This window comes from Poromitra crassiceps (assembly GCF_964638095.1).
Source record: "Poromitra crassiceps genome assembly, chromosome: 14".
Taxonomy (NCBI): Eukaryota; Metazoa; Chordata; class Actinopteri; order Beryciformes; family Melamphaidae; genus Poromitra; species Poromitra crassiceps.
Window position 1 is genome coordinate 31,755,587 of NC_139633.1, and position 25,672 is coordinate 31,781,258.

Consider the following 25,672-nt stretch of genomic DNA (forward strand, 5'->3'; position numbering starts at 1 on the left):
GATGCATCGATAATCGTAATCGAATCGAATCGTAGCCCTCTGAATCATAATCGAATCGAATCGTGAGGCCAGTGAAGATTCACAGCCCTAATAGGAATGATTGGGGACCAAGCTTTTTGATCAATATAAGCGGTTGATCACTATAACCATGATCACTATAAGCGGATTCCACTGTATGTAAAAGTTACACACTATAGCTTTAAAATAGTATACTTATTGAATGAAGATCGAAATTAACTCACTGGAACGACTTTACTGTGGGAAAAAAAACACATGCTCAAAGTTACTTTGGAATTGAGTCTCATTCAAATTTGGTCATGGAAATTTGCAATGAGGTCTGTATCTCTCTCTCTCTCTGTGTCTCTCTCTCTCTCTCTCTCTCTCTCTCTCTCTCTCTGCAGGTATGTGTTGGTGACGGTAGGCCCAGTTTTCACAGAGGAGATGTGGAGGTTGGCCTGCTGCGCCCTGCAGGACGCATTCTCTGCTACATTAGAGCCTGTGAAGGTACACACACCCAAACACACACTCTCTCTCACACACACACACACACACACACTGTTGGGAGAGAAGTAATCTGAAAGTATTTGTTGCTAATGCGGTCGACATGCTGACGTGCCACGTTAAGCTTGACGACCCCGTTTAACCTCACGCAACTTTTCAAGCCATTCCACTGTCACATTGTCCAAGTGAAATCATCAGTCTTGTTGTCACATTGTCCAAGTGAAATCATCAGTCTTGTTGTCACATTGTCCAAGTGAAATCATCAGTCTTGTTGTCACATTGTCCAAGTGAAATCATCAGTCTTGTTGTCACATTGTCCAAGTGGAATCATCAGTCTTGTTGTCACATTGTCCAAGTGAAATCATCAGTCTTGTTGTCACATTGTCCAAGTGAAATCATCAGTCTTGTTGTCACATTGTCCAAGTGAAATCATCAGTCTTGTTGTCACATTGTCCAAGTGGAATCATCAGTCTTGTTGTCACATTGTCCAAGTGGAATCATCAGTCTTGTTGTCACATTGTCCAAGTGAAATCATCAGTCTTGTTGTCACATTGTCCAAGTGAAATCATCAGTCTTGTTGTCACATTGTCCAAGTGGAATCATCAGTCTTGTTGTCACATTGTCCAAGTGAAATCATCAGTCTTGTTGTCACATTGTCCAAGTGAAATCATCAGTCTTGTTGTCACATTGTCCAAGTGAAATCATCAGTCTTGTTGTCACATTGTCCAAGTGGAATCATCAGTCTTGTTGTCACATTGTCCAAGTGGAATCATCAGTCTTGTTGTCACATTGTCCAAGTGGAATCATCAGTCTTGTTGTCACATTGCCAATGTCCAAGTAAAATAGCAGTGGTGGCCCAGTGGTTAGAGAAGCGAGCTTGTGACCGGAAGGTCGTCGGTTCAATCCCCGGGACCGGCAGGATAAATCTGGGTGGGGAAAGTGAAAAGGCAGCGCTTGCCCCTCCCTCATTACCACCACTGAGGTGCCCTTGAGCAAGGCCCTTAACCCCAACCGCTCCAGTGGAGCTGCTCAGTGGCCAGCAGATCAGACTGTGGTTGTACTGGTCAGCTTCCAGGTGTGAATGTGTGTGTGAATGTGAACAGGGCACTCCTGAAAAAGAGAGCATTGCTCTCAGTGAGAGACCCCCTGTATAAATAAAGGTAAAAAAAAAAAAAATCATCAGAGTTCTGTTGTCACATTGCCAATGTCTGAGTGAAATCATCAGTCTTGCTGTCACATTGCCAATGTCCGAGTGAAATCATCAGAGTTCTGCTGGAGTTGTGGCACTCTGCCGGCATCTCGATCATTTGGTGTAAGGCGGTGATCAAACTCAGCCCGAGCGGTCTGAACTCAATCATCTTCTCATCTTGACGTCCGACAAAATCAAACGTGTTCAGTTTTATCGGGAGTCTTTAGTCTTGGCTCATGCAAATAGTGAAGTTCAATGAAGAACATTGCCAACAACCAATAGTTGGGCTTTCTCCAGCACCAAAACAGGACACCAATAAATCGAGTTAAATCCAGCTGAGCTCAACGAGTTTATCTCTCTCCCTCGTTCGTGCACTTCTCCTTGTTCTGGACCCGTCAAGTTGCGTCCCGTAGCTATGCCTACTGTCTTTTCAAAGTAAAATCACTTCCATGTTTATGGGAAATAACAAAATAAAAGCAATACAACAAATATATCACAAACTAGCTTACACACGTGAACTGCACTGTACACGTTGTTAAAAACACACATGTTAAAGTCGAGCTGAACCCAAAAATGACTTTTCTTTTCTTTTAGTTCAAATACCTGGGTATTCAGTGCACCTATTTAATAATGTATGCCAAAAAAATCACAAAAATCTAATTTATTTAGTTGTTCACACTTTTTCACATCAAAAGTTCATTTTTCAAGATTTCATTCATAACAGTAATGTACAGTTTGCTGACGTCACCTAGTACTATCACATTTCTACCCCATTTCAACCAATCATATCACGACATGGCAGCTGTCAATCAAATCTTCATTTCAGGATAATTTTCTCTTCCAAATGAAGGAGAAAATGGCGACTAGTGCCTGTCATCTGGCAGAATTTCTAGCCCATAAACTAACTACTAACTACTAACCAATTGTAGGTAACATATATGACCCGCCTCTCAACCTGTCATCTCAGACAAGTTATGTTTTCATTCTGAAACGGACTCCGACCCACGCGCCACTTGCCCTCCGAACGGGTTCAGTTGGACTTTAACTGCACTGTGCCTTGGGGTAATTTAGAGTGTGGATCATTCTGTGACTATACTACTTTAGTAGTATAGTAGTATTTTCAAAGTCTTCTAGTGTATGGTAGACAGTCTTTTCAAAGTCTTACAGTTTGTGACTAAAAACTCGGTGACTTTGACTCAATAGCTGTGTTCGACCTATATGGGGAATGAGCAAATGAATTTCAGACACTACGTCACTCTTCTTCCCCTTGGGTAAACACCACAGCATTGCATTGTTGTAGATGGGAGGAAATGTAGGGTACACTCTACATTGTTCACTGGAAATTTGCAATGCATTGTGGGTATTTTATAGTGGTCTATAATAGTGAATCAAATGAACAGTTGAGAATGCGGACACTAGTACAAAAGCGCAACACACTATTTCGTCCACTATTTCTGTAATGGGGAGCAGTTTCAAACGGCGCTATTGTCTTCAGATGCGAGCTGATGTGATGATGAGCATGTCAGACTGTCGTCTTTTCAAATGATTCTCCGAGTCTTTTCAACGTTTTCCAGTGGATGCTAGGGCATAGCGCGGCCTCAGAATGAAGTGTGCACGGCAGATGTGATTGGTCCGTTTCTGCTCCTCTCCTCCTATCCGTGCGTCTCGCTCTTCCCTTCTTCACCCCACCCCTTCCTGTTCCTATCAAACCTCAGAAGCAGAATAGAGGCGTGGCTAACGAGGTTTCTTCACCACTGCAGAGGAGGCGGCCGCTGTTGCGATTGGACCATTGTCTTTCTGAGTCATCTTGTCGTTGTAGCGAGAATATGTCTCAAGTAGGGATGCAACGATATGGACATTTTGGGCCGATAAAGATCGACGACTTTTCAAACACCGTAATCGCCTGATACCCTGTTGTTGTTTTTTGCTCGACGATAAGTCAATATTATTGTTTATCAGTGGAATCATATTGCGTTTACACAGAGTTTCAACACTTTAGCAGCATTTGACTGGTGGCCGGTGGTCAATGCTTTAGCCTGTCTGGTCTGAAAACATGTTTTATTCACCTGGGCGCCATCTTTAATTGGAAACGACACGGCTGTGTGAAAAGCATGATGTCTTTGTGTTGACTCCATTGTTAAAAGTGATGAGAACTGCATCAAAAACATCAGTTCATAAATTCAACTCGTAAAAATGAACTTGAAAAGCATCTTTGTGACTAAAATAACTTTTAAGGTGGAATTATTTTGGGCTCAGTTTTCTGGCTTTGATATGGGTGCAAGTCAGTCTCTCTCTCTCTTTCTGTCTCTCTCTCTCTCTCTTTCTGTCTCTCTCTCTCTCTCTCTCTCTCTGTAGAACCTTCTAGCGTGTTTTCGTAGCGGTTCAGACAGTTCTTCTGGAGACGCCTGTGAGGTGAAAGTCGCGGCTCCGTCCCATTCCCCCTCTGCTGAGGCCGAGTACTGGAGGATCAAGGCTATGGCCCAACAGGTCACTGTTACATAGCACTCTACTAGATTATATACAGGACAAGTCACTGTTACATACCACTGTACTAGATTATATACAGGACAGGTCACTGTTACATACCACTGTACTAGATTATATACAGGACAGGTCACTGTTACATACCACTGTACTAGATTATATACAGGACAGGTCACTGTTACATACCACTGTACTAGATTATATACAGGACAGGTCCCTGTTACATACCACTGTACTAGATTATATACAGGACAGGTCACTGTTACATACCACTGTACTAGATTATATACAGGACAGGTCCCTGTTACATACCACTGTACTAGATTATATACAGGACAGGTCACTGTTACATACCACTGTACTAGATTATATACAGGACAGGTCCCTGTTACATACCACTGTACTAGATTATATACAGGACAGGTCCCTGTTACATACCACTGTACTAGATTATATACAGGACAGGTCCCAACAGGTCACTGTTACATACCACTGTACTAGATTATATACAGGACAGGTCACTGTTACATACCACTGTACTAGATTATATACAGGACAGGTCCCTGTTACATACCACTGTACTAGATTATATACAGGACAGGTCCCAACAGGTCACTGTTACATACCACTGTACTAGATTATATACAGGACAGGTCACTGTTACATACCACTGTACTAGATTATATACAGGACAGGTCACTGTTACATACCACTGTACTAGATTATATACAGGACAGGTCCCTGTTACATACCACTGTACTAGATTATATACAGGACAGGTCCCAACAGGTCACTGTTACATACCACTGTACTAGATTATATACAGGACAGGTCACTGTTACATACCACTGTACTAGATTATATACAGGACAGGTCCCAACAGGTCACTGTTACACACCACTGTACTAGATTATATACAGGACAGGTCACTGTTACATACCACTGTACTAGATTATATACAGGACAGGTCACTGTTACACACCACTGTACTAGATTATATACAGGACAGGTCACTGTTACATACCACTGTACTAGATTATATACAGGACAGGTCACTGTTACATACCACTGTACTAGATTATATACAGGACAGGTCACTGTTACATACCACTGTACTAGATTATATGCAGGACAGGTCCCAACAGGTCACTGTTACATACCACTGTACTAGATTATATACAGGACAGGTCACTGTTACATACCACTGTACTAGATTATATACAGGACAGGTCCCAACAGGTCACTGTTACACACCACTGTACTAGATTATATACAGGACAGGTCACTGTTACATACCACTGTACTAGATTATATACAGGACAGGTCACTGTTACACACCACTGTACTAGATTATATACAGGACAGGTCACTGTTACATACCACTGTACTAGATTATATACAGGACAGGTCACTGTTACATACCACTGTACTAGATTATATACAGGACAGGTCACTGTTACATACCACTGTACTAGATTATATGCAGGACAGGTCCCAACAGGTCACTGTTACATACCACTGTACTAGATTATATACAGGACAGGTCCCAACAGGTCACTGTTACATACCACTGTACTAGATTATATACAGGACAGGTCCCAACAGGTCACTGTTACATACCACTGTACTAGATTATATACAGGACAGGTCCCAACAGGTCACTGTTACATACCACTGTACTAGATTATATACAGGACAGGTCACTGTTACATACCACTGTACTAGATTATATGCAGGACAGGTCCCAACAGGTCACTGTTACATACCACTGTACTAGATTATATACAGGACAGGTCCCAACAGGTCACTGTTACATACCACTGTACTAGATTATATACAGGACAGGTCCCAACAGGTCACTGTTACATACCACTGTACTAGATTATATACAGGACAGGTCCCAACAGGTCACTGTTACATACCACTGTACTAGATTATATACAGGACAGGTCCCAACAGGTCACTGTTACATACCACTCTACTAGATTATATACAGGACAGGTCACTGTTACATAGCACTGTACTAGATTATATACAGGACAGGTCACTGTTACATACCACTGTACTAGATTATATACAGGACAGGTCACTGTTACATACCACTCTACTAGATTATATACAGGACAGGTCCCAACAGGTCACTGTACTAGATTATATACAGGACAGGACAGGTGCATTGTATAGTCACTATATGATGCATACAATGCTTTGGTAGATAGTGCTACTTGGTCTGAAAGGTGTGGGAACCCCTGGTATAGTGGACTACACAGGGCACAGATCTATTCATGGTGAAAGTGTAACTTGTTTGCTGGACTGTGTTGCTGCCCCAGGTCTTTATGTTGGACACCCAGTGCTCTCCAAAGACCCCCAACAACAAGGAGGGCTTTGAGCACGCTCAGTCCTGTGTTCTCATCCTCGAGCTGCCCTCCCACCAGCAGTCCAATGGACACACGCAGAAGAGGTGGGCCACACACACACACACACACAGACACACACACACTAGGGCTGTCACTTTTTCCCAAAATAAAGTTCGAACTAACTTTAATTGCCCGCAAAATGTTCGAATATATTCTAAGTTTTTTGGTTAATTAATAAAAAAAAAAAAAAAAAAAATTGTGGCTGCATCCAACTCGAGACAACTTTTCAGACCCTGGAGACAATCTTTCTCAGAAGAGACTAACGCGACAAATCTGGAGACTTTTTCTGACATGGGATTAACATTACCAGCAAGCAATCTTATTAAGCAATCTTATTAATGCTGATGTACGTGAGGGTATATTCGATTGTATGTGGATGTAGGGAAGTCACATGCCAGCTGACTGACCTCCCTCTATCAATAGGACTTACCTCTATACCGATGTGTGCCTTGGTATGGGAAACTCATGCATATACCTGTGCAAACACCAGAGCGAGCACAGGGATGTAGATGTGTACCTACGAGGGGGTGTGTATCTTTTAGTGTGTATGCTTGTTGTTGTTTTTTTTTTTTTTTTTTTTTTTTTTTTTTTTTTTTTTTGTGTGTGTGTGTGTGTGTGTGTGTGTGTGTGTGTGTGTGTGTGTGTGTGTGTGTGTGTGTGTGTGTGTGTGTGTGTGTGTGTGTGTGTGTGTGTGTGTGTGTGTGTGTGTGTGTGCGTATTTTCTTTATTTTTATTTTTTACTCTTACCTCCCTATTGTCTTGACAGGTTGTTCTGTCCTCTGGTCTATTTGGCATTGCTGGTGATACTGAGGATTACACATTCAATAACTGCTATGTTGTCCACAACCCTTACTCTGGTAAACTTTTGGGGCGAAACTTTGGAAGGGTAGTCCCTGGGACATGTCGGGAAAGATAGAAAGAATGCCGTCGTTGCAGAAAGGGAAGTTCAAGGTTTGTATAGGTTGGAGGGGGAGGGTTAGAGGGGGAGGGGGTAGGTGGAAGGGGTGGATGTCTTATGCTCATCCAATAGGGAAGGGGGGTGGGTCGGTGTTTTTTTTTTGTTATTTTATTTTTATTTTTATTTTTTCGTTTGAAAGTTTTACTTTGAAAATGTTGCTTGTTTTGTGTTTCACTGCTCTCAAGTATTTCACTTCTCTTATATGTTTCCTGCATCGTGAGTCTGGCCTGTGCTACCCGAGGTTTCCATGGACCATTCCATGGCAAGCGTGACAGAGGCTCCGGCTGGTGGTGGGCAGGCAGTGAGGATCATTTCACTGAACACTGGTGGGTTAAATGGTGCGGTAAAACGCACAAAAATCTTGACACATATTAGGGACCAGAACGCTGACATAGCACTCATTCAGGAAACGCATTTATGTAACTCGGAACAGCGGAAACTTCATAGGCCATGGATAGGACAGATTTTCCATTCAAGTTTTAATTTGAAGACAAGGGGCACTGCGATATTAATTAGGAAAAATGTAGATTTTGTTTCTAAAGATGTAGTTGCTGATCCGAATGGTCGCTATGTCATCGTTTCTGGTACACTCTACCAGAAACCAGTGGTTTTAGTGTCTGTTTATGCCCCGAACTGGGACGACCAAAACTTTATGAAACTGTTGCTGGCTTCCATTCCATATCTGAATTCCCACTTACTTTTACTAGGAGGCGACATGAACTGTGTGATTGATACTCTCTTGGATAGGTCTAGTACGAAACCAGTGGTAGCTACTAGAATGGCCCAGACTCTCTCTGCTTTTATGGATCAGTACGGCTACATTGACCCGTGGAGATTTCTACACCCATCTACAAGACAATATTCTTTTTTCTCCCATCCACATCGTTCATTTACACGTATAGATTACTTTATTATTGATAAGTCACTTATTTCATCTATTCTATCCACTCACTACTCCCCAATAACTGTCTCTGACCATTCTACTGTGATCTTGGATCTCCACTTTAAATTGAAGCCTAAGGCATTCAGAACCTGGCGCTTAGACCCTCTCTTCCTTACCAATGCAAACAATTGCAAATATGTTTCTGAATCTATTGACTTTTTCTGTGAGACCAACCAAAATGAAGAGACTTCTGCATCTCTATTATGGGAAACCCTTAAGGCTTTCATTAGAGGGAAAATTATCTCACGTACACTACATATTAATAAACTTCGTAGAGCACGTCAAAAGGAGCTAGAAACGGCTATCGCTAACCTTGATATCTTGCTTTTAAACAATCAATCTTCTGGCGTATACAAGGATAGGCTGATACTGAAAACTGAGCTCGACCTCTTGTTAACTAGGGAGGCAGAACGCCTCCTCTTTCAGTCACGGGGTTCTACATATGAATACGGGGACAAGGCGGGCCGTCTCTTGGCTTATCAACTAAAAGCCAAACAAGCTTCAAATCAAATTACTCAAATACTTGATGAATCAGGCTCTGTTGTCTCTGACCCCATTATGATTAATAACACCTTTAAAACCTACTACTCTCAATTATACACGTCTGAACCTCCAAACGATGACACTCTTTTGACTTCTTTTTTTAATAAGTTATCCTTCCCTAAGATCTCGAGTAGCGATCAACAGATTCTTGATGCTCCGGTCAAACTGTGCGAAATTAAAGAAGCGATACAATCTATGCAGAGCGGTAAATCTCCAGGTCCAGACGGTTTCCCGGTTGAATTTTTCAAAAAATTCTCAACTCAATTAGCTCCATTACTTTTAGATATGTTTAATGATTCTTTTCGGCAGGGTTCTCTACCACCTACCCTCTCTCAAGCCTCTATCTCTTTGATCTTTAAGAAAGGTAAAGACCCACTGAGCTGCGCGTCATATCGTCCCATTTCACTGCTACCAGTAGATGTCAAGATACTTGCAAAAATCATCGCTTTGCGATTGGAGTCAGTTATGTCATCAATTATATCAGAAGACCAGACTGGATTTATAAAAGGGAGGCATTCTTTTACAAACATTCGGAGGCTTCTCAGTATCATCCACACTTCGTCATCTCTTACTGAGCCAGAAATGGTTGTGTCTCTGGATGCTGAAAAAGCCTTCGACAGGGTGGAGTGGGCCTATTTATTTTCCTCTTTACGGCATTTTGGTTTTGGAACTAACTTAATTTCTTTGATAAAACTACTTTACTCCTCCCCTCAGGCGGCAGTCTGCACCAATACTGAACGCTCAGATTTTTTCTCGCTTGCCCGGGGGACACGCCAGGGGTGTCCGCTTTCACCGCTATTGTTCGCCATCGCCATTGAACCCCTATCGATTGCTTTGAAGTCTGAAGAGGGTTTGAAAGGGATCCAGAGGTGGGGCACGGAGCACAGGGTCTCGTTGTATGCTGACGACCTCCTTTTATATGTATGTGATCCCTTAGCCAGTATCCCACGCATCATGTCAGTCTTGAAAGCCTTCGGTGCGATTTCGGGATACAAACTAAACATTCAAAAAAGTGAGTGCCTCCCTATTAATAAACCGGCCGACATAATTCCATCTACGTCAATACCTTTTAGATTATGCAACTCTGGTTTTAAATATCTCGGCATTCAAATCACTCGATCCATCCGTACATTACAGGATAAGAACCTGACTAACCTTACAGCCTCAGTTAAAGCAGACCTCCAAAGGTGGGATCGCCTGCCTCTTTCTCTGGCGGGTCGAGTCCAAACAGTTAAAATGAACATACTTCCTAGATATTTATATATTTTTCAATGTTTGCCCATTTTTCTTTCTAAATCGTTTTTCATTACCATCGATGGTATTCTCTCTTCTTTCATTTGGGCGGGCAAGCACGCAAGAGCTGGCAAGTTGTTACTACAGGGGAACAGGTCCCATGGCGGACTGGGCTTACCAAACCTCATGGGCTACTATTGGGCGGCCAACGTGCATAAGATCATGCTCTGGTTCACCTCCCCCCAAAGTAGTTGGTGTCAGATCGAGGCCATGTCATGCCGTTCTACATCACTTCAGGCTCTCGCGTGTAGCACCCTACCCATATCTTTCTCACAGTTCACTTCTAATCCCATCGTGATAAGCTCTCTTAAGATCTGGGCACAGGTCAGGCGTCATTTTGGTTGGTCTTCTTTACCTCAGGCGACTCCGGTTTGCAACAACCACCTATTTCTACCTGCTAAGTCAGACCCTTACTATTCACTTTTAGAGGGAAGAGGTCTCCGCCGCCTGGGAGACTTGTATATAGACGGTGTGTTTGCCAGCTTCGATCAACTTCATACTGTTTTTAACCTACCCTGTTCAGATTTTCTTCGGTACTTTCAGCTAAGAAACTTTGGTAGAACCCACTCCCCTCTATTTCCTCAAATCCCGCCTCCCAGTGGAATAGATCTACTGCTTAAGGCAGACATTCTATCCAGGGGCCATGTCTCCTATTTCTATGATCTCCTCTCTCCAGTGAATGTGGTGGCCATCAATAAAAGCAGAGAGAGCTGGGAAAGTGAACTGCAGACGTCCTTCTCAGACAACTTCTGGGAGGAAGCCTTGCGAGGCGTCAACTCCTCTTCTAGTTCTGCCAGACTTAGCCTGATACAGTTTAAAGTAGTACACAGACTTCACTATAGTAAGGCCAAACTGGCTAAATTCTACCCAGATAAAGTGGTTGATGAATGTGAGAGATGCTCACAAGCACCTTGTAACTTGACTCATATGTTCTGGACTTGTCCCAAACTATCTGGTTTCTGGTACTCCTTTTTTAATATGTGTTCGGACATTCTGAAGGTGAGAATCTGTCCATCCCCTCATATTGCAATCTTTGGTAGACCACCGGATGAGCTAGATATGTCGGTCACCCAATCCAATGTTATCGCTTTTGCCTCGTTAATTGCTCGTAGGAGGATTCTTTTTCTTTGGAAAACCTCTCAGCCACCTTCATTTAAAGCTTGGCTTGAAGACATTTTATTTTTGCTTAAATTGGAAAAAATTAAATTCACCCTGCGGGGCTCCTCTGACAAATTTTATTCACATTGGAGACCGCTGATCGAATACGTAGATGGTCTTCCCCCAGACGACGTGGCTCCATAGAACAAGGGCCTGGGCCCTCCCAGGGATGGACGAATACCTTGCTGCCTGCCCACCACACTCACAGCCGTGCAGTGTTTTTCTAGCCTCATGAGACCGAAATAGGCCAACTTGACCCAGATGCTTGCAAGTATAAACTTTGACAACTTGAGTTATTACTGTTTTCACTGTTATACTACCTCTTACTGTATGTACGTGTGTATATGCATATACATAGGAATATGTGTATGTATGTATATTATTATTATTATTTTATTTTATTATCTAATTTTATTCATTTTTTCTGTTGGAATGGGATTGGGTTGTGGGGAGGCAAAGGAGGGTAGATGTGTTGGTTGCGATGTTTCAATGTGAAAAAAAAAGAAAGAAAATTACACTGGTTATTGTACTGTAATGCCAATGCTCCCTGCTCAAAAATAAATATTATAAAAAAAAAAAACATTACCAGCAAGCAGCAGTTGGTTAATTAAAAAATAATAATAATAATTAATAATAAAAAAACAAAAAAAAATCAAACGGGTCAATTATACATTCGAACATGCCCTCCTCCCCCACATTCGAAGTTAAATTCGAATTTCGAATAAAAAGTGACAGCCCTAACACACACACACACACACACACACACACACACACACACACTTGTTTTGCTCATGATGACCTCCCATTGTCATGCATTCATTTTCTAACCCAAACCCCAACCACACCTCCCTAATGCTAACCGTAATGCAAATGTGACACGGTCTGGTCAAAGGAGTAACAAGTATGCAACCATGAAATCACACAAATAAAAACAAGAAAAAGAAAATTTGTTCTTGTTTTTTTGTTTTGTTGTTGCTGCTGTTGTTGCTGCCGTCGTCGTCCCTTCCCATATTACGCTGGTTTATATGTTGAAGACCCCACTCAATATAACAAACAGTTTTAGGATCACTAAATAATATTTATAATTTGTTTGAAAACTAAGCTTGTTCAGGGCAAACCAAGCTTGTTCACCCAATTTCGGGGCGATTTTCTCTTGACTGTTACTACCAACATTCAAATAAATATATCTTAAACTATTTTCAGATTTCAATGTGTGACACATCATTTGGAAGCTTACAATCTGCACTTTCATAATCTGTAAGAGAGAGAGAGAGAGAGAGAGAGAGAGAGAGAGAGAGAGAGAGAGAGAGAGAGAGAGAGAGAGAGAGAGAGAGAGAGAGAGAGAGAGAGAGAGACCTTGCCCTACTTGTTACATAAAACACCAGTCCCTGTCACAAATTCTAACCAATCCCCTAACCCTGTAAGATGATGTGGGTATTTTGTTATTGGCTGAACGTTTGTGAGGATTTGTGGGTCTCTACACAATGTTAGATGTTCGGTCTACACTCATGTTAGATGTTAGGTCTACACTCATGTTAGATGCTAGGTGAGCTAAAAGGAAAAGGAACATGCCAAATCTCGTGTCAAAACAAAGAAAAATAAACAAACAAATTTCAAACAAAACAAAAATGCAACTAAATTAACTTCTCTCTTTGTCTTTGTGCTGCTCTAACAGGAAAATTGGGTAAGGCTGTTTTCTGTGACATCAGTACCGTGGTTATCAGTTTTAACAATGTGGAAAACGTTGACTGTATGGAGCCATACTAACATATCAACTTATCTGCGAAAATATCATGTTTTGTGTGCATTGGTGTGACAGCACACTGCTGGAACGTGCATAGCTTTAGTGCTGAGCGCACAGCAGGGTGGGAATGTTGTCATTTTAGGGGCAAGGCCATCGCAATTTTTCTAAGGCACAAGGCCACATGCCAGGGCACAAACGAACGCTCTATTATAATAATAATAAAGTTTATTTGTATAGCACTTATCAAAACCAACATTACAAAGTGCTTAACAATGAGCATAAAACAACAATAAAAATATACAGTTGTGTGAAAAAGCAGGCAGTAAAACAATACATGAGAATAAAAGTAGACTAGATAAAGAGTAAAATAACAATAAAACAAAGTTTATAAAAAAGCCTTTCTGTATAAATGAGTCTTGAGATGTGATTTAAAAGACGATACAGATTTGGCAAGACGGATTTCCTCGGGCAGGTCGTTCCACAGCTGAGGCGCCCTAACAGCGAAAGCTCTGTCCCCTTTAGTTTTTAAGCACGATTTGGGGACAGCGAGTAGGCTACTGCCCGAGGAACGCAGACTGCACACTGGATGATAGGGCGTCAGCAGCTCAGATATATAATCTGGGGCTAGGCCATGAAGGGCTTTAAAAGTAACAAGTACAATTTTTAAATCAATCCTAAAACAAATGGGTAGCCAATGTAACGTCTTTAAAATCCGAGTACTTTCTTAGTTCTTGTCAGGAGTCTTTTGCGGCTGCATTTTGTACAACATGGAGTCTATTAATTGATTTATGATTGACATCGTGAAGAGCGATTTTTCTGAAATGTGTGTTAAAATGAACCAATGACACATCATTTGCATAGAGCAGGCTGCATTAAACTGAGACCACTGACACTTTTAAAGCAACTGACAGTAGCAGGCTGGTAGCAGGGCACTGCCAAGGTGGCCTTAGGGATCTCAGGGCATCACGGCCAGAGGGAGGGGCAACGGAGGCCATGGCCTCCATGTAATTCCCACCCTGGTGTACAGTATGTATGACATGCAGCCTCTTTTCCATCGTATTCCATGTACTGTTGCTTTGCCCTGTATGTCTCAGGTCCTGTTGTCTCTGCACCATGTGTCAATGTGCACGTACTGTATCATGTTTCATTTTACACCACACTCAGTTTGCACTAAGAGAGATACAGTATAAGCCATTTTGAACACAGATCAATGGGATGAATTTGATTGACCTGGTGCTCTCTGTGTAACAATATAAAAAAAAAGCAAATGTTCAACCTAATTTTACAAAGGTATTAACCCATAAAAAAGGGGGGTTAATTAATGACATGCATTTATTGTAGCATCTGTAGCAAAGCACAAACAATACTGTTTGTCAAGGTTTCCCTTTTACATAGAGAAAGAACAGGGCTGCACAAAACACCCTTAAATCTTCTCCATAAGGTTAAACATTTTAAGGAAAACATACGCACAAGATTTAAGGGTGTTTTGTGCAGCCGATTCTATTTTATGGACACCTTAACGCGGACCCTAAGGGAAATCTTAACCTAAGGTGCTTTAATCATCTGTGCCCAGTTGCACAATCAGAGCTCATCTAGATTAATATTTCCAAGCCATTGCTTCGACATGAGAACTTATAAGACCCATCTGTACATAAAGTACTGAAATACAAGTGACAGTCTTTTGATCTCACACTCCAGGATTACCAAGACAATATGGTCATGTTTTAAATCGGTGTTTATAATACACGTTTCCAGAAACGGAGGTTCTTTACAATGTGAAACTATGACACTGATAAAAGTATAGAATGGGCTGATGTGATGAAATCCTCTTTGTGATGATTGAACATTGCATGGGTTAACATGTGAGGTTTATAGAAATAATAGAATAACTCAAACCAATGAACAGAAAGAACAAAAGCAGACCTTTCAGAAATAAGTTCATCCAAAAATGAAAATTCAGTCGTTATTACCTACCCACCCCCCATGGAAGTGTGCTGATGGAAGTATGGGACTGAGCGAAGTGGACATGACTTGACCACGGACCTGGTTTCTGATCCCTGCAGGATCCCATTCCGGACCATCGTGGTGAGCCTGCTGTCCCACCAGGTCCTGCTCCAGAACCTCTCTGACATCCTGCTGGAGGAGTTTGTCAAGCAGCCTGAAGGTCAGGAGCGGGTGACGCCCGTGACCTCTGACCCCGGCCGGCCCGCGGCGGGCTTCCTGCGCTACATCTCCATGACTAACTTAGCCATAATTCTGGATCTGCTGCTGGACTCCTACAGGTCACTACACTAGGGCCGACTATACGCAGATGATGCTTTTTGTCGTATTGTTCAAATGGTAGTTTCTTTATGTTCTTGTATTTTTACACTTCTTTGACGTAATGCGGCATTCATGTGCTTCCGACTTCGGTGTGTTCATGAGCTTTTAAGTCGTAATGTGGAAACAACATGGACGCTACAAAGAAAGATGTTGTATTTTATTGCTCAGAGCGCTTCAACAATACGTTGATAGCCATGCTTTATCAAAACTGGAATTGGTTGCTATGCTAACTCATGTTGTAATTAGGGAAGTAGTCATTGAGTTTTCTTGCTTTCCAGACAGAACACTTTTCAAATGTTGCTCGTAGTTATCGTTGTACATTATCCTGTGGTATCTGCATCGCTGTCACGGCCATAGTCACAGTAAAGGCAAGGAAAGGCAATGCAAGGCAAGGCAAAGTTTATTTATATAGCACATTTAACTCATTAAGTGCCATAGACGACCTAACTCGTCTTACATAATCCAGCGCTTAAGTGCCAAGGACGGACTAACTCGTCTTACATAAAGATTTTTTTTTTTTGACGGTGGGACATCAATCAACCCCTTTTACATCTTCGAGATAACTATTTGGAGCAAGAGCATGTGTGTAATCTATTTTACCGACCACTAAGTGGCGACAGAGACCGAGAGAAGTCACAGCCACGGGACCCAAAAGCCACAAAAGCAGCCGCCTCCCGCGGAAATGGCTTGGCGATTTTACAGTCAGAAGCCCGGACACACACACACAGAACGGACAGAGATCCCTTCCCCCCAGAGCCGCGCAGCAACGCGCGAACACACACACACACACACACACACACACACACACACACACACACACACACACACCGCGGGAGCAAGCCAGCCATTCAAGGAAATGGCGACGCGATTTTACAGTAATCCATTTCAGACTCGTCTTGCCCGACAGGCAGACAGGCAGGCAGGCAGCAGCAACGCGCTTCTGACACGCCCGCTGTTAGGAGGAAGGAGGAGAAGACACACGGAGGGAGGAGTTTGAATGAGAGGGGTGTTTCCTGTTGTTATGGAGGAAATTACTGTTCAAAACTATTGTTTAGAATGTCTGACGGTCTTACTGATGCCAAAAATGAATGGTTAAAGTGACTGTTTCACAAAAAGCCATTTATCTCTGAATAAATTTCCAGACGCTGAAACCATGCTGTACTCAACGGCTAATATCTACATAACTACTAACTCTGCAAACTAACTCTTTTAGACAGAGAAAGCACACATTCTATTAGTTATTTTTAGATGATTGATGTTCATGAATTCTTAACAGAAAAGAATCCTCGGCTGTTCTAAAATGAGCCAGAATCGTCAAAAACACCCCTGGCACAACTTACCTACAGGAATGAAAACATGGCTGGCATTCAATGTGTTAAAACAACCACAGTTGACCAAAGTGCTTAACATGTAAGCACATACAAAATATATACATATAAGAAACACTTAAGAAACAGTAAAGCAATGGGCACAAAAACACAGTAAAAATGAAGTCGAAGTGAAAGCTCAGCTCGAGTTGAAAGCCACGGAGTAGAGGTGAGTCTTTAGTAGCGACTTAAAGGACTCTAGGGACTCGGCAGTCCGTATGTGGACAGGTAAGCTGTTCCACAGACTAGGGGCAGCCACAGCGAACGCTCGGTCGCCTCTGTTTTTTCTCCTTGATCTCGGCACATCTAAGAGCATCTGGTTTGTCGACCTCAGTGCTCTGGATGGAGTATGGATGTGGATGAGATCCGCTAGATAAGAGGGGGCCAGTCCATTTAGAACCTTAAAAACAATTAGCAAAATCTTAAAAGTGATCCTAAAGAACAAGCTTTTATGTCATGGGGGTTACGAGGTAATATTGGGGGGGTCATGAGATGGCTTATGGGACAGCAACATTTTTACACGTGACCTGTTGTTTTGGGCAGGACGGCGCGGGACTTTGACACGCGGCCGGGCCTGAAGTACCTGCTGATGAAGGTGTCGGGGGTGTGCGGCGCGGCCAACCTCTACCGGCAGTCTGCCATGAGCTTCAACCTGTACCTGCAGACCCTGCTGTGTGCCACGCTCAGCCAGGCTGACGGCATGACCGCCACACAGGTGAGAGGGAACCCAAGGCTGGCTGGTGTTTGGGAATTTTTACATTTTTACGCCGTTGTCCAAATTTGTTTATTTGTAGTTCATTTTCAGTGTGGTAGTTTTAGTTCAGTTTTTATTCTTTCTTTTTTTACATGTTTAGTTTTAGTTTTTATTTAGTTTCAGTTCAAGGTTAGATTTTTTTAATGATAAAACTGTTGTAAATGATGACAACACGTATTGAGTGATATAAATTATAAATAAATCTGTCTGTCTACTCTATTGATCAATTCAGTAATGCTCTTGATTATTCTAGTTTATTGTAAAAGATGTATTCCCTTTAAACCTCATATTTTATGTGAACGCACAAATTTCCTTGTCGGAGCATTTCATTAAGTGATTTATGAATTGAGTCATTTGCGCGTTTTGATTTCAATATTCTATACTATTCATATATTCATATATATATATATATATATATATATATATATATATATATATATATGTGTGATCATTATTAACTCATTCAGTGCCAGCCACTTTTGGAGAACGGATGCTCCCAGTGCCAGAGTTTTCAGAGCGTTTTCAGTGATTTCTCGAGGCCCACAGAATATTGTGTGATATTACTATGTAAACACCGAACACGCACAAGAACGAGCTGGCTCTATTGTATCATCAGCAAAAAAAAGTTTATTGATACCATTTTCCGTTCTTTAGTTATGAGCCGGAGAAGATAGGTTGTTTTCAGCGTTTTCAGGCTTTTCAAATTATTAGCTGAGATAATCCGCCTTTTGTGAAATGCAGCATTTCAAGCACATTCACTGAGTCTGAAGATAATATTTTCTGATGTAGTGACGTAGTTGTTGTGTGATGCCCTGCGTGCACCACCCCCCTCCCCCCCTCCCCCCGTAAACTCCTCCCCACACTGCACACAGCCTCACGCAACCATTATATTTTCGGAGAGCTGCGTTTGTGTGCTGCTGTCGGCTCTCAGCGCCACAGCAGGGAAGAGCCAACCCGGATTGCTGAATGGTTTGGCGTCAGGGGCTGCTTTCCTGTCTGCTAATCGGGTGGAGAAACTATACAGACAGACAGACAGACAGACAGGGACAGAGGGGCTCAGTTGTGAGCGCGGATTGACTCCTGTTCGGAGCCAATGTCAGCTCCCGCGACAGAGCAAATGGCTCTGGGAGCATGCATCGGGTTGTCTTTGATCCACGGCTTTTAGGCTGTTTCTCGGACCTGTCTCTAATCTGGACTGCACCGAGCAAGCACTGTCGCCACCTAATGAGTCCGTAAAATAGGTTATACACCTCCAATAGCTACTATAGTTGTACAGGAGCTGCGGAAGGCTTTGATCGACGTCCCACCGTCAAAAAACGCATTGGACGTCGAAGGACGTCCGTGGCATTCTACGTCACTATTTAATTGGACGTCGAAGGACGTCCATGGCATTCAATGAGTTAATATAATTATAAATTATAATTATTTATATTTTAAACTTGAATTGTATCAGGTGAAGAGGATCATTTATGAGGAAGAGGAGGGGAGTTCTGACTCCTCCCGCCCTGGATCTGCTTCCTCAGAGGACGAAGACATCTTTGAAGAAACAGCGCAGGTGATGATACACACACCCCCACACACACACACACACCCCCCCACACACACACACACACACACACACGCACACACACACACACACACACACACACACACACACGCACACACACAGCTTCTTATCTTTGCTTGTGTGCAGTCTGTTGTAAACAGCTGGTGTCTGCTAGCTAGCTCTTTCCTGGGACGAATCTCTGCCACACAGGAAGTGATGCACTCCATCAACAGCTTTTGGACTCAACAGAATAACTGCGTAGTTAGCGTGAGCAGTGAGCAGTGAGCAGTGAGCAGTGATAGAAGCCAACATGGCTGAACTCAACTGTGTAGTTAGCGTGAGCACTGATAGAAGCCAACATGGCTGAACTGTGTAGTTAGCGTGAGCAGTGATAGAAGCCAACATGGCTGAACCAAGAAAAGAGTCGCCACCTCCAGAAACTCAAAATGCATCAACCCAACCCAAATCCAACCTCTACCCACACTGTTTGATTGACACGTGTCTCTTGGAAATGCAGTGTAGAAACGCCGCAGCAATGAATGTGTAGTTAGCACAAAAGATGAAGACAATATACAGTATACATATATAAACTATTCTTTTTTCTTTTGACCACTTACCACTTTAACATTCCTCCGTTTTCAGCTTAACAAGGACATCTCCCCTAACCCCCCTCCCCCCCCTCCCCTCTCTCTCTCTCTCTCTCTCTCTCTCTCTCTCTGTCTCTCACCCCGGCAGGTCAGCCCTCCCCGAGGCCGGGACAAGCGGCATCAGTGGCGAGCTCCGATCCCGTCCCTGAGCGTGCAGCCGCTGGGCAGCGCCGACTGGGCCTGGCTGGTCAAACGCCTCCACAAGCTCTGCATGGACCTCTGCAACAGCTACATCCAGATGCACCTGGACCTGGAGAGCACGCTGGAGGAGATGCCGCCGCTGAGAGGGGCAGGCGTGGGGGGAGATCACGTCTTCTTCCTGCCGCTCTTCCAGTCGGAGACGTCCAGCCCCACGTCTGCGGGGGGGCTGTCGGGCCGCGGGACCCCCTCGGAGGAAGGGGGGATCAGGGGTCAGGCGGCGGAGATGAGTGCGGCGTCCCCGGCAGAGACGGCCACGCCCAGCCCGGGGTTCAGGTCTGACCGCTGTCTGTCTGTCTGTATGTCTGTCTGTCTATTTCTGTCTATCTACGTCTGTCTGTCTGTCTGTCTGTCTGTCTGTCTGTCTGTATGTCTGTCTGTCTGCCTGTCTGTCTGTATGTGTGTCTATCTGCCTGTCTGTCTGTATGTGTGTCTATCTGCCTGTCTGTCTGTCTGTCTGTCTGTCTGTCTGTCTATGTCTGTCTGTCTGCCTGCCTGCCTGTCTGTGTGTCTGTCTGTCTGCCTGCCTGTCTATATGTGTGTCTGTCTGTCTGTCTGTCTGTCTGTCTGTCTGTCTGTCTATGACTGTCTGTCTGTCTGCTTGCCTGTCTGTATGTGTGTCTGTCTGTCTGCCTGCCTGTCTGTATGTGTGTGTGTCTGTCTGTCTGTGTCAAATTCATACCACAGGTTCTCCCTGTGGAACTACGTGATCTGTAAAATTTTGCTGCATAGATTTGCATATTTATGAACAAAACATGATTTGAGTGAAACTACAACTGTACATAACGGGGGAGTTGGAGAAAATCACTGACATGTTTCTTCCTGATGGGATGAATTTGCTGCAGCCCTGAGGTGATTATTACCAAATCTCCAGACTTGACCCAAGCCAGTCTATCTAATCCAGTAGTTCTCAAACTTCTTCACGTCAACGACCCCTAAACTCACACACATTAGACCACAGACCCCCATTTGTCCCAGGATCCCCCATCTGATAAGGTTTTTGATTTGAGATGTTTTATACCAAAGTGTATGAAACCCACAACTAAAATAGTCATGGGTTTTGTCATTATGTTACTTATGGATGAATTATAGTGAAAATAAATTGACCCCCTGGAACTCCCACAAGGACCCCACTTTGAGAACCACTGATCTAATCAAATGTCTGTCTGTCTGTCTGTCTGTCTGTCTGTCTGTCTACTTACCTACCTACCTATCTACCTACCTACCTCCATTTCTACCTATCTACCTACCTATCTACCTACCTACATATCTACCTACCTACCTACATATCTACTTACCTATCTACCTACCTACCTATCTACCTACCTCCATTTCTACCTACCTACCTACCTACTTACCTATCTACCTACCTATCTACCTACCTACATATCTACCTACCTACCTACATATCTACTTACCTATCTACCTACCTATCTATCTATCTATCTATCTATCTACCTACCTACTTAGTTCCACAAGCAGCCAGCCGCACCACTTCCGCACAGGAAGTGAGAGGAGAGACTCTGGTGTAGGAGGCGGTGCAGTAGGAGGAGGCCCAGTAGGGGGCGCTGCAGGCTCAGGGCCGGGCAGGAGGAAGGAGTGGTGGGAGAGTGCGGGGAACAAGCTGTACACCATTGCAGCCGACAAGACCATCAGCAAGCTGATGATGGAGTACAAGCGCAGGAAGCAGCAGCAGCCTCCGCAGCAGACACACGTCAACCTCTTCATGAAGGTACTATTGTCTTTCTGTGCTAGCATATCCTGATGATATGACAATTGCCTGGTAATTATAATATATGATAATATGCTAGTTGTATTACTACACATGACTTTGCTTACATGAACCATATTGTGATACACATTGGCATCGAGAATAACCCATGATTATCGTGATACTGATTTCACCCATAATCACCCAGGCCCAGTATACCCTGTTACCCTGTTTGTTCTGCTCTCTCTCTTCTCTCCCTCCCCCTCGTTCTCTCCCTTCTCTCGCTCCATTCTCCCCCTCCTCTCTCTCCAATATAAGATTGTTCCATTCTGTTTATTGATAGTGCTTAGCTAGACTTAGCTAGACCTGTTCTCTGTAAAGCCCTCTGAGACATGCTTGTGGAATTAGTGCTATACAAATAAACTTGACTTGACTTGAAGGAGCAGGGGAGGGCCGGAGGAGGCGCGGGGGAGCGGAGGAGCCCCGCGGAGCCGCAGAGGGCCCCCCAGAGGCCCCAGCAGCTGGTGGACCAGCAGGGGCCCCCCCTCAGACACTCGGTCAGTGCGGGGCCCGAGGTCCTGAGGCAGGAGAAGAGGCCGCGCTCTGGCTCCACCATCAGCTCTCACAGCATCTCCCTGAGGGACTCCGAGGCTCAGATACAGGTATAAAAATAATAATAATAATCTTTGCGATTTTCTTTTTTATTATTCCGGTTAGTTCCGCAGTAGGACTTGGGTTTAGGTTTAAGTTTAGAATAGAGCTGCAACGATTAATCGATTAGGTGTCTACTTTGATAATCGATAAATCGGTTTGAGTAATTATTTAAGAAGAAAGAAAATCTAAATTCTCTTGATTCCAGCTTCTTAAATGTGAATATTTTCTGGTTTCTTTACTTTTCTATGACAGTAAACTGAATATCTTTGGGTTGTGGACAAGACAAGACATTTGCGGATGTCATCTTGGCCTATTTCAACAATTTTCACCATTTTCTGACATTTTAGAGATCAAACATCTAATTGGTTAATTGAAAATAATCAGTTACAACCCTGGATTAGAATTAGGATGAATGACAGAGGATTTTTTGAGGTTAGGAAACAGAAAGGCATAAATGAAGGACCAAGTGAAAATTGAAGGGACCATCAATGAAGGACCACAAGTATAGGAGGGATCAGGCTGTTTGGAACAAACATCTTCACAGCTTCTGGAGGAAACTGCTGTTGGTTTTAAACAGAGTTCAATGTGAAACCACGCCCTCTTTGACCCTCTAACTCAGTGATTCCCAACCTGTGGGCAGGTAGGAAGGTGGGAAGGTATTGCAAGTGGGCCGCCAAATCATTTCCAAAAAAGTATGATTTTTGAAAAAAAAAAAAAAAAAAACATTTTTTTTTTTTAAAGATTTTGAAAAATCATACTTGAAAAAGTATGATTTTTGTTTCTTTGATGTTATTGCTTTTGCTTGAATTGAAGTTTCATCTTTACATCATCTTTATATTGGGTTTGTGTTTATTTGTAAACCTATCGATTTAATGGGCTTTCTTCTGATATTTGGATTTTGTTTGGATCTGATATTGGATGTCAAATTGTTATGAGAATGCATTTTTCCATTGTTGAAGGATACCGTTATTTATTAATAATTTGTTAATTAGCCTGTTACAGACAGCCCCTTGCTTGTCATTTCTGACATCTGTGTGGTGCTGATGGACAGCTCCTTGAATGATTGGTGTGTGTGTGTGTGTGTGTGTGTGTGTGTGCGTGTGTGTGTGTGTGTGTGTATGTGTGTGTGTGTGTGTGGACAGCTCCTTGAAAACTGTAATACTGAAGGTGTTGCAACATGTTACAGGTGCTGTGTTAGTGACTGTGGAGCTTCCAACATGTTTCTCCTGTATTCAGTTCAGTCCTTTATGTTCAATTTTCAATAAAAAAGTGCTCTGAGAACGCATTATATGGCCTTTGTATTTATGGGGTCGGAGGTGGGCCGCGAACATTTTTGAGACATAAAAGTGGGCCCTGAGTTGGAAAAGGTTGGGAACCACTGCTCTAACTGCTCCTTCATACTTTAAGATAGACACTCCATTTAACCCATTGATACCTGATGACGCGGTTCGCGGTCTTAAAGGGATACACACACAAATGAGGGATATACACGCAAATGTTGCATCAGGTATCAATGGGTTAAACTTTCAACGAGTCAGCACTTTTAGGACTTTATCACCCTAACTCAGCTTTAATTTATCTTTTGTACTCTTTGAGAAATCACAGTTTATGTTTTATGTTTATTTTTCATAGTGTCCCTTCGTAATGGGACCCTATGGAGCCAGCCTTGAGTGTGTCTCACTCTAGCAGGCTGTACTTCTTACTAAATCCACATAAGCGTACAACTTTAACACTACATACGTATACATCAAACCCTTGAGCTACTTCTGCTCTCACTCACAAAGTCAAAATATAAGCGATGTGATGGATAGTTTTTGAGATATTAACATTTGTTTGGCACAACTCATACAAGTTCACTTCCGCAGCGCCACCCGGAAGTCGTTTTTTGATCGCATTGTTGAAACACGCATTTCAAAAGTCGCTATTTGCAGAAATTGCTATCAATCTCTCTGTTGCCGTGGTGTCACGCTCATTCGTCCTATTCACCTTATGTTCAGACGCGGGGGTGGGCAAAGTTCTTCCAGGTCGTGTTAACACTTCCGGCGGTCACGGCGCGAAATATGAAAGAACGCAGGGGGTAAAACAAAGAACGTAGCCTACTACTTTAAGCTTGGTACACAGCAAGCAAGCAGAGTATCCACTGTTAGCCAGGTCAGATAATGTTATGCTCGACAATGACGAGCACTTTCTTGTAAAACATACCTGGACTCCAACAAAGAAAGCTTCAGATAGTTTTCTCTCCTCCGAGCGCTCGAGCCACTAACGTCAATAAGACCCGCAGACGTTAACGTAATTCCCTGGAATGCGAGACTTAACGAGCCAGTTACATGGCGTTGCATTCTTAAACATTGCCGTTTGCTTTTATTTGGTATGTTATATACAATTGGCTAAATTATTAGTTAATTCAGAGTTAGATGATATTGGAGCAGCGCAGCCATTTTTTTTTATTATTTTTTTCCTGGAAGTCGTCACACGACCACACGACCGGGTCAAATGGGCGTGGCTACATAAGGTGAATAGTAATACAAATATCTGTATATGTGTTTGTGTATTCAGTTGTCCACATCTTCTCCCTCCATCCAGGCGTGGACCAACATGGTCTTGACTCTCCTGAATCAGGTGCTCCTCCTGTCGGACCCCTTCTTCCTGGCGCTGCAGCCGGCACTCTACCCGTGCCTCAGCCAGCTCTCGTGTCACGTGACCGACGCCCGCGTGCGCCAGGCGCTGCGCGATTGGCTGGGCCGCATCGGCAGGCTCTACGACATCGTCGCATGACGTCATCGGCAGGCTCTACGACATCGTCGCGTGACGTCATCGGCAGGCTCTACGACATCGTCGCGTGGTTTACGTGGGGAGCGCCGGCGGTGGACGGCCGCGGTCGGTCGACGAGGGACGTGAACAGATTGCAGAGGAAAGTTGATCGGTGCAGTGGACTCGTTTGAGCGTGGCCACTTGGTGGAAGGATGGAGGATTTGAATTGCCCAATGAGGGCATGCAATGGGAAATGGGAGAATTTAATTGGTAGATGCTGGCATCATGTGACAGTGGTGGAATGTTTTGATTGATGGACGAGGAAAGGAGATGGGTACTGACTGGACAAACATTGGTAGACTATAGAGTGCCAAAGTCATGCTCTGTTCTGCATTCAGCATACAAACCAAGGGATTCCCATCTACATTTTGTAAAATGCTTAACAAAAATAGTTTTACTTGGTGAAACCAAGCAATTCAATTCAATTTAGAA

At 43.3% G+C, this 25,672-nt stretch overlaps 1 protein-coding gene across 1 annotated transcript in view; it reads left to right on the forward strand.

The window, feature by feature from the left end:
- Nucleotides 1-25,204, forward strand: part of arfgef3 (ARFGEF family member 3) — a gene marked incomplete at both ends in the record, with an annotated part of 134,229 nt that extends 109,025 nt beyond the window's left edge. Inside the window, 10 exons of the mRNA XM_083650524.1 lie at nucleotides 402-504; nucleotides 4,046-4,177; nucleotides 6,505-6,635; nucleotides 15,294-15,512; nucleotides 17,463-17,634; nucleotides 19,127-19,228; nucleotides 19,955-20,340; nucleotides 21,535-21,796; nucleotides 22,216-22,437; nucleotides 25,013-25,204. Of these exons, the coding sequence (XP_083506650.1) occupies nucleotides 402-504; nucleotides 4,046-4,177; nucleotides 6,505-6,635; nucleotides 15,294-15,512; nucleotides 17,463-17,634; nucleotides 19,127-19,228; nucleotides 19,955-20,340; nucleotides 21,535-21,796; nucleotides 22,216-22,437; nucleotides 25,013-25,204 (1,921 nt within the window). The remainder of the gene's footprint in view (nucleotides 1-401; nucleotides 505-4,045; nucleotides 4,178-6,504; nucleotides 6,636-15,293; nucleotides 15,513-17,462; nucleotides 17,635-19,126; nucleotides 19,229-19,954; nucleotides 20,341-21,534; nucleotides 21,797-22,215; nucleotides 22,438-25,012) is intronic.
- Nucleotides 25,205-25,672: the final 468 nt, after the last annotated feature.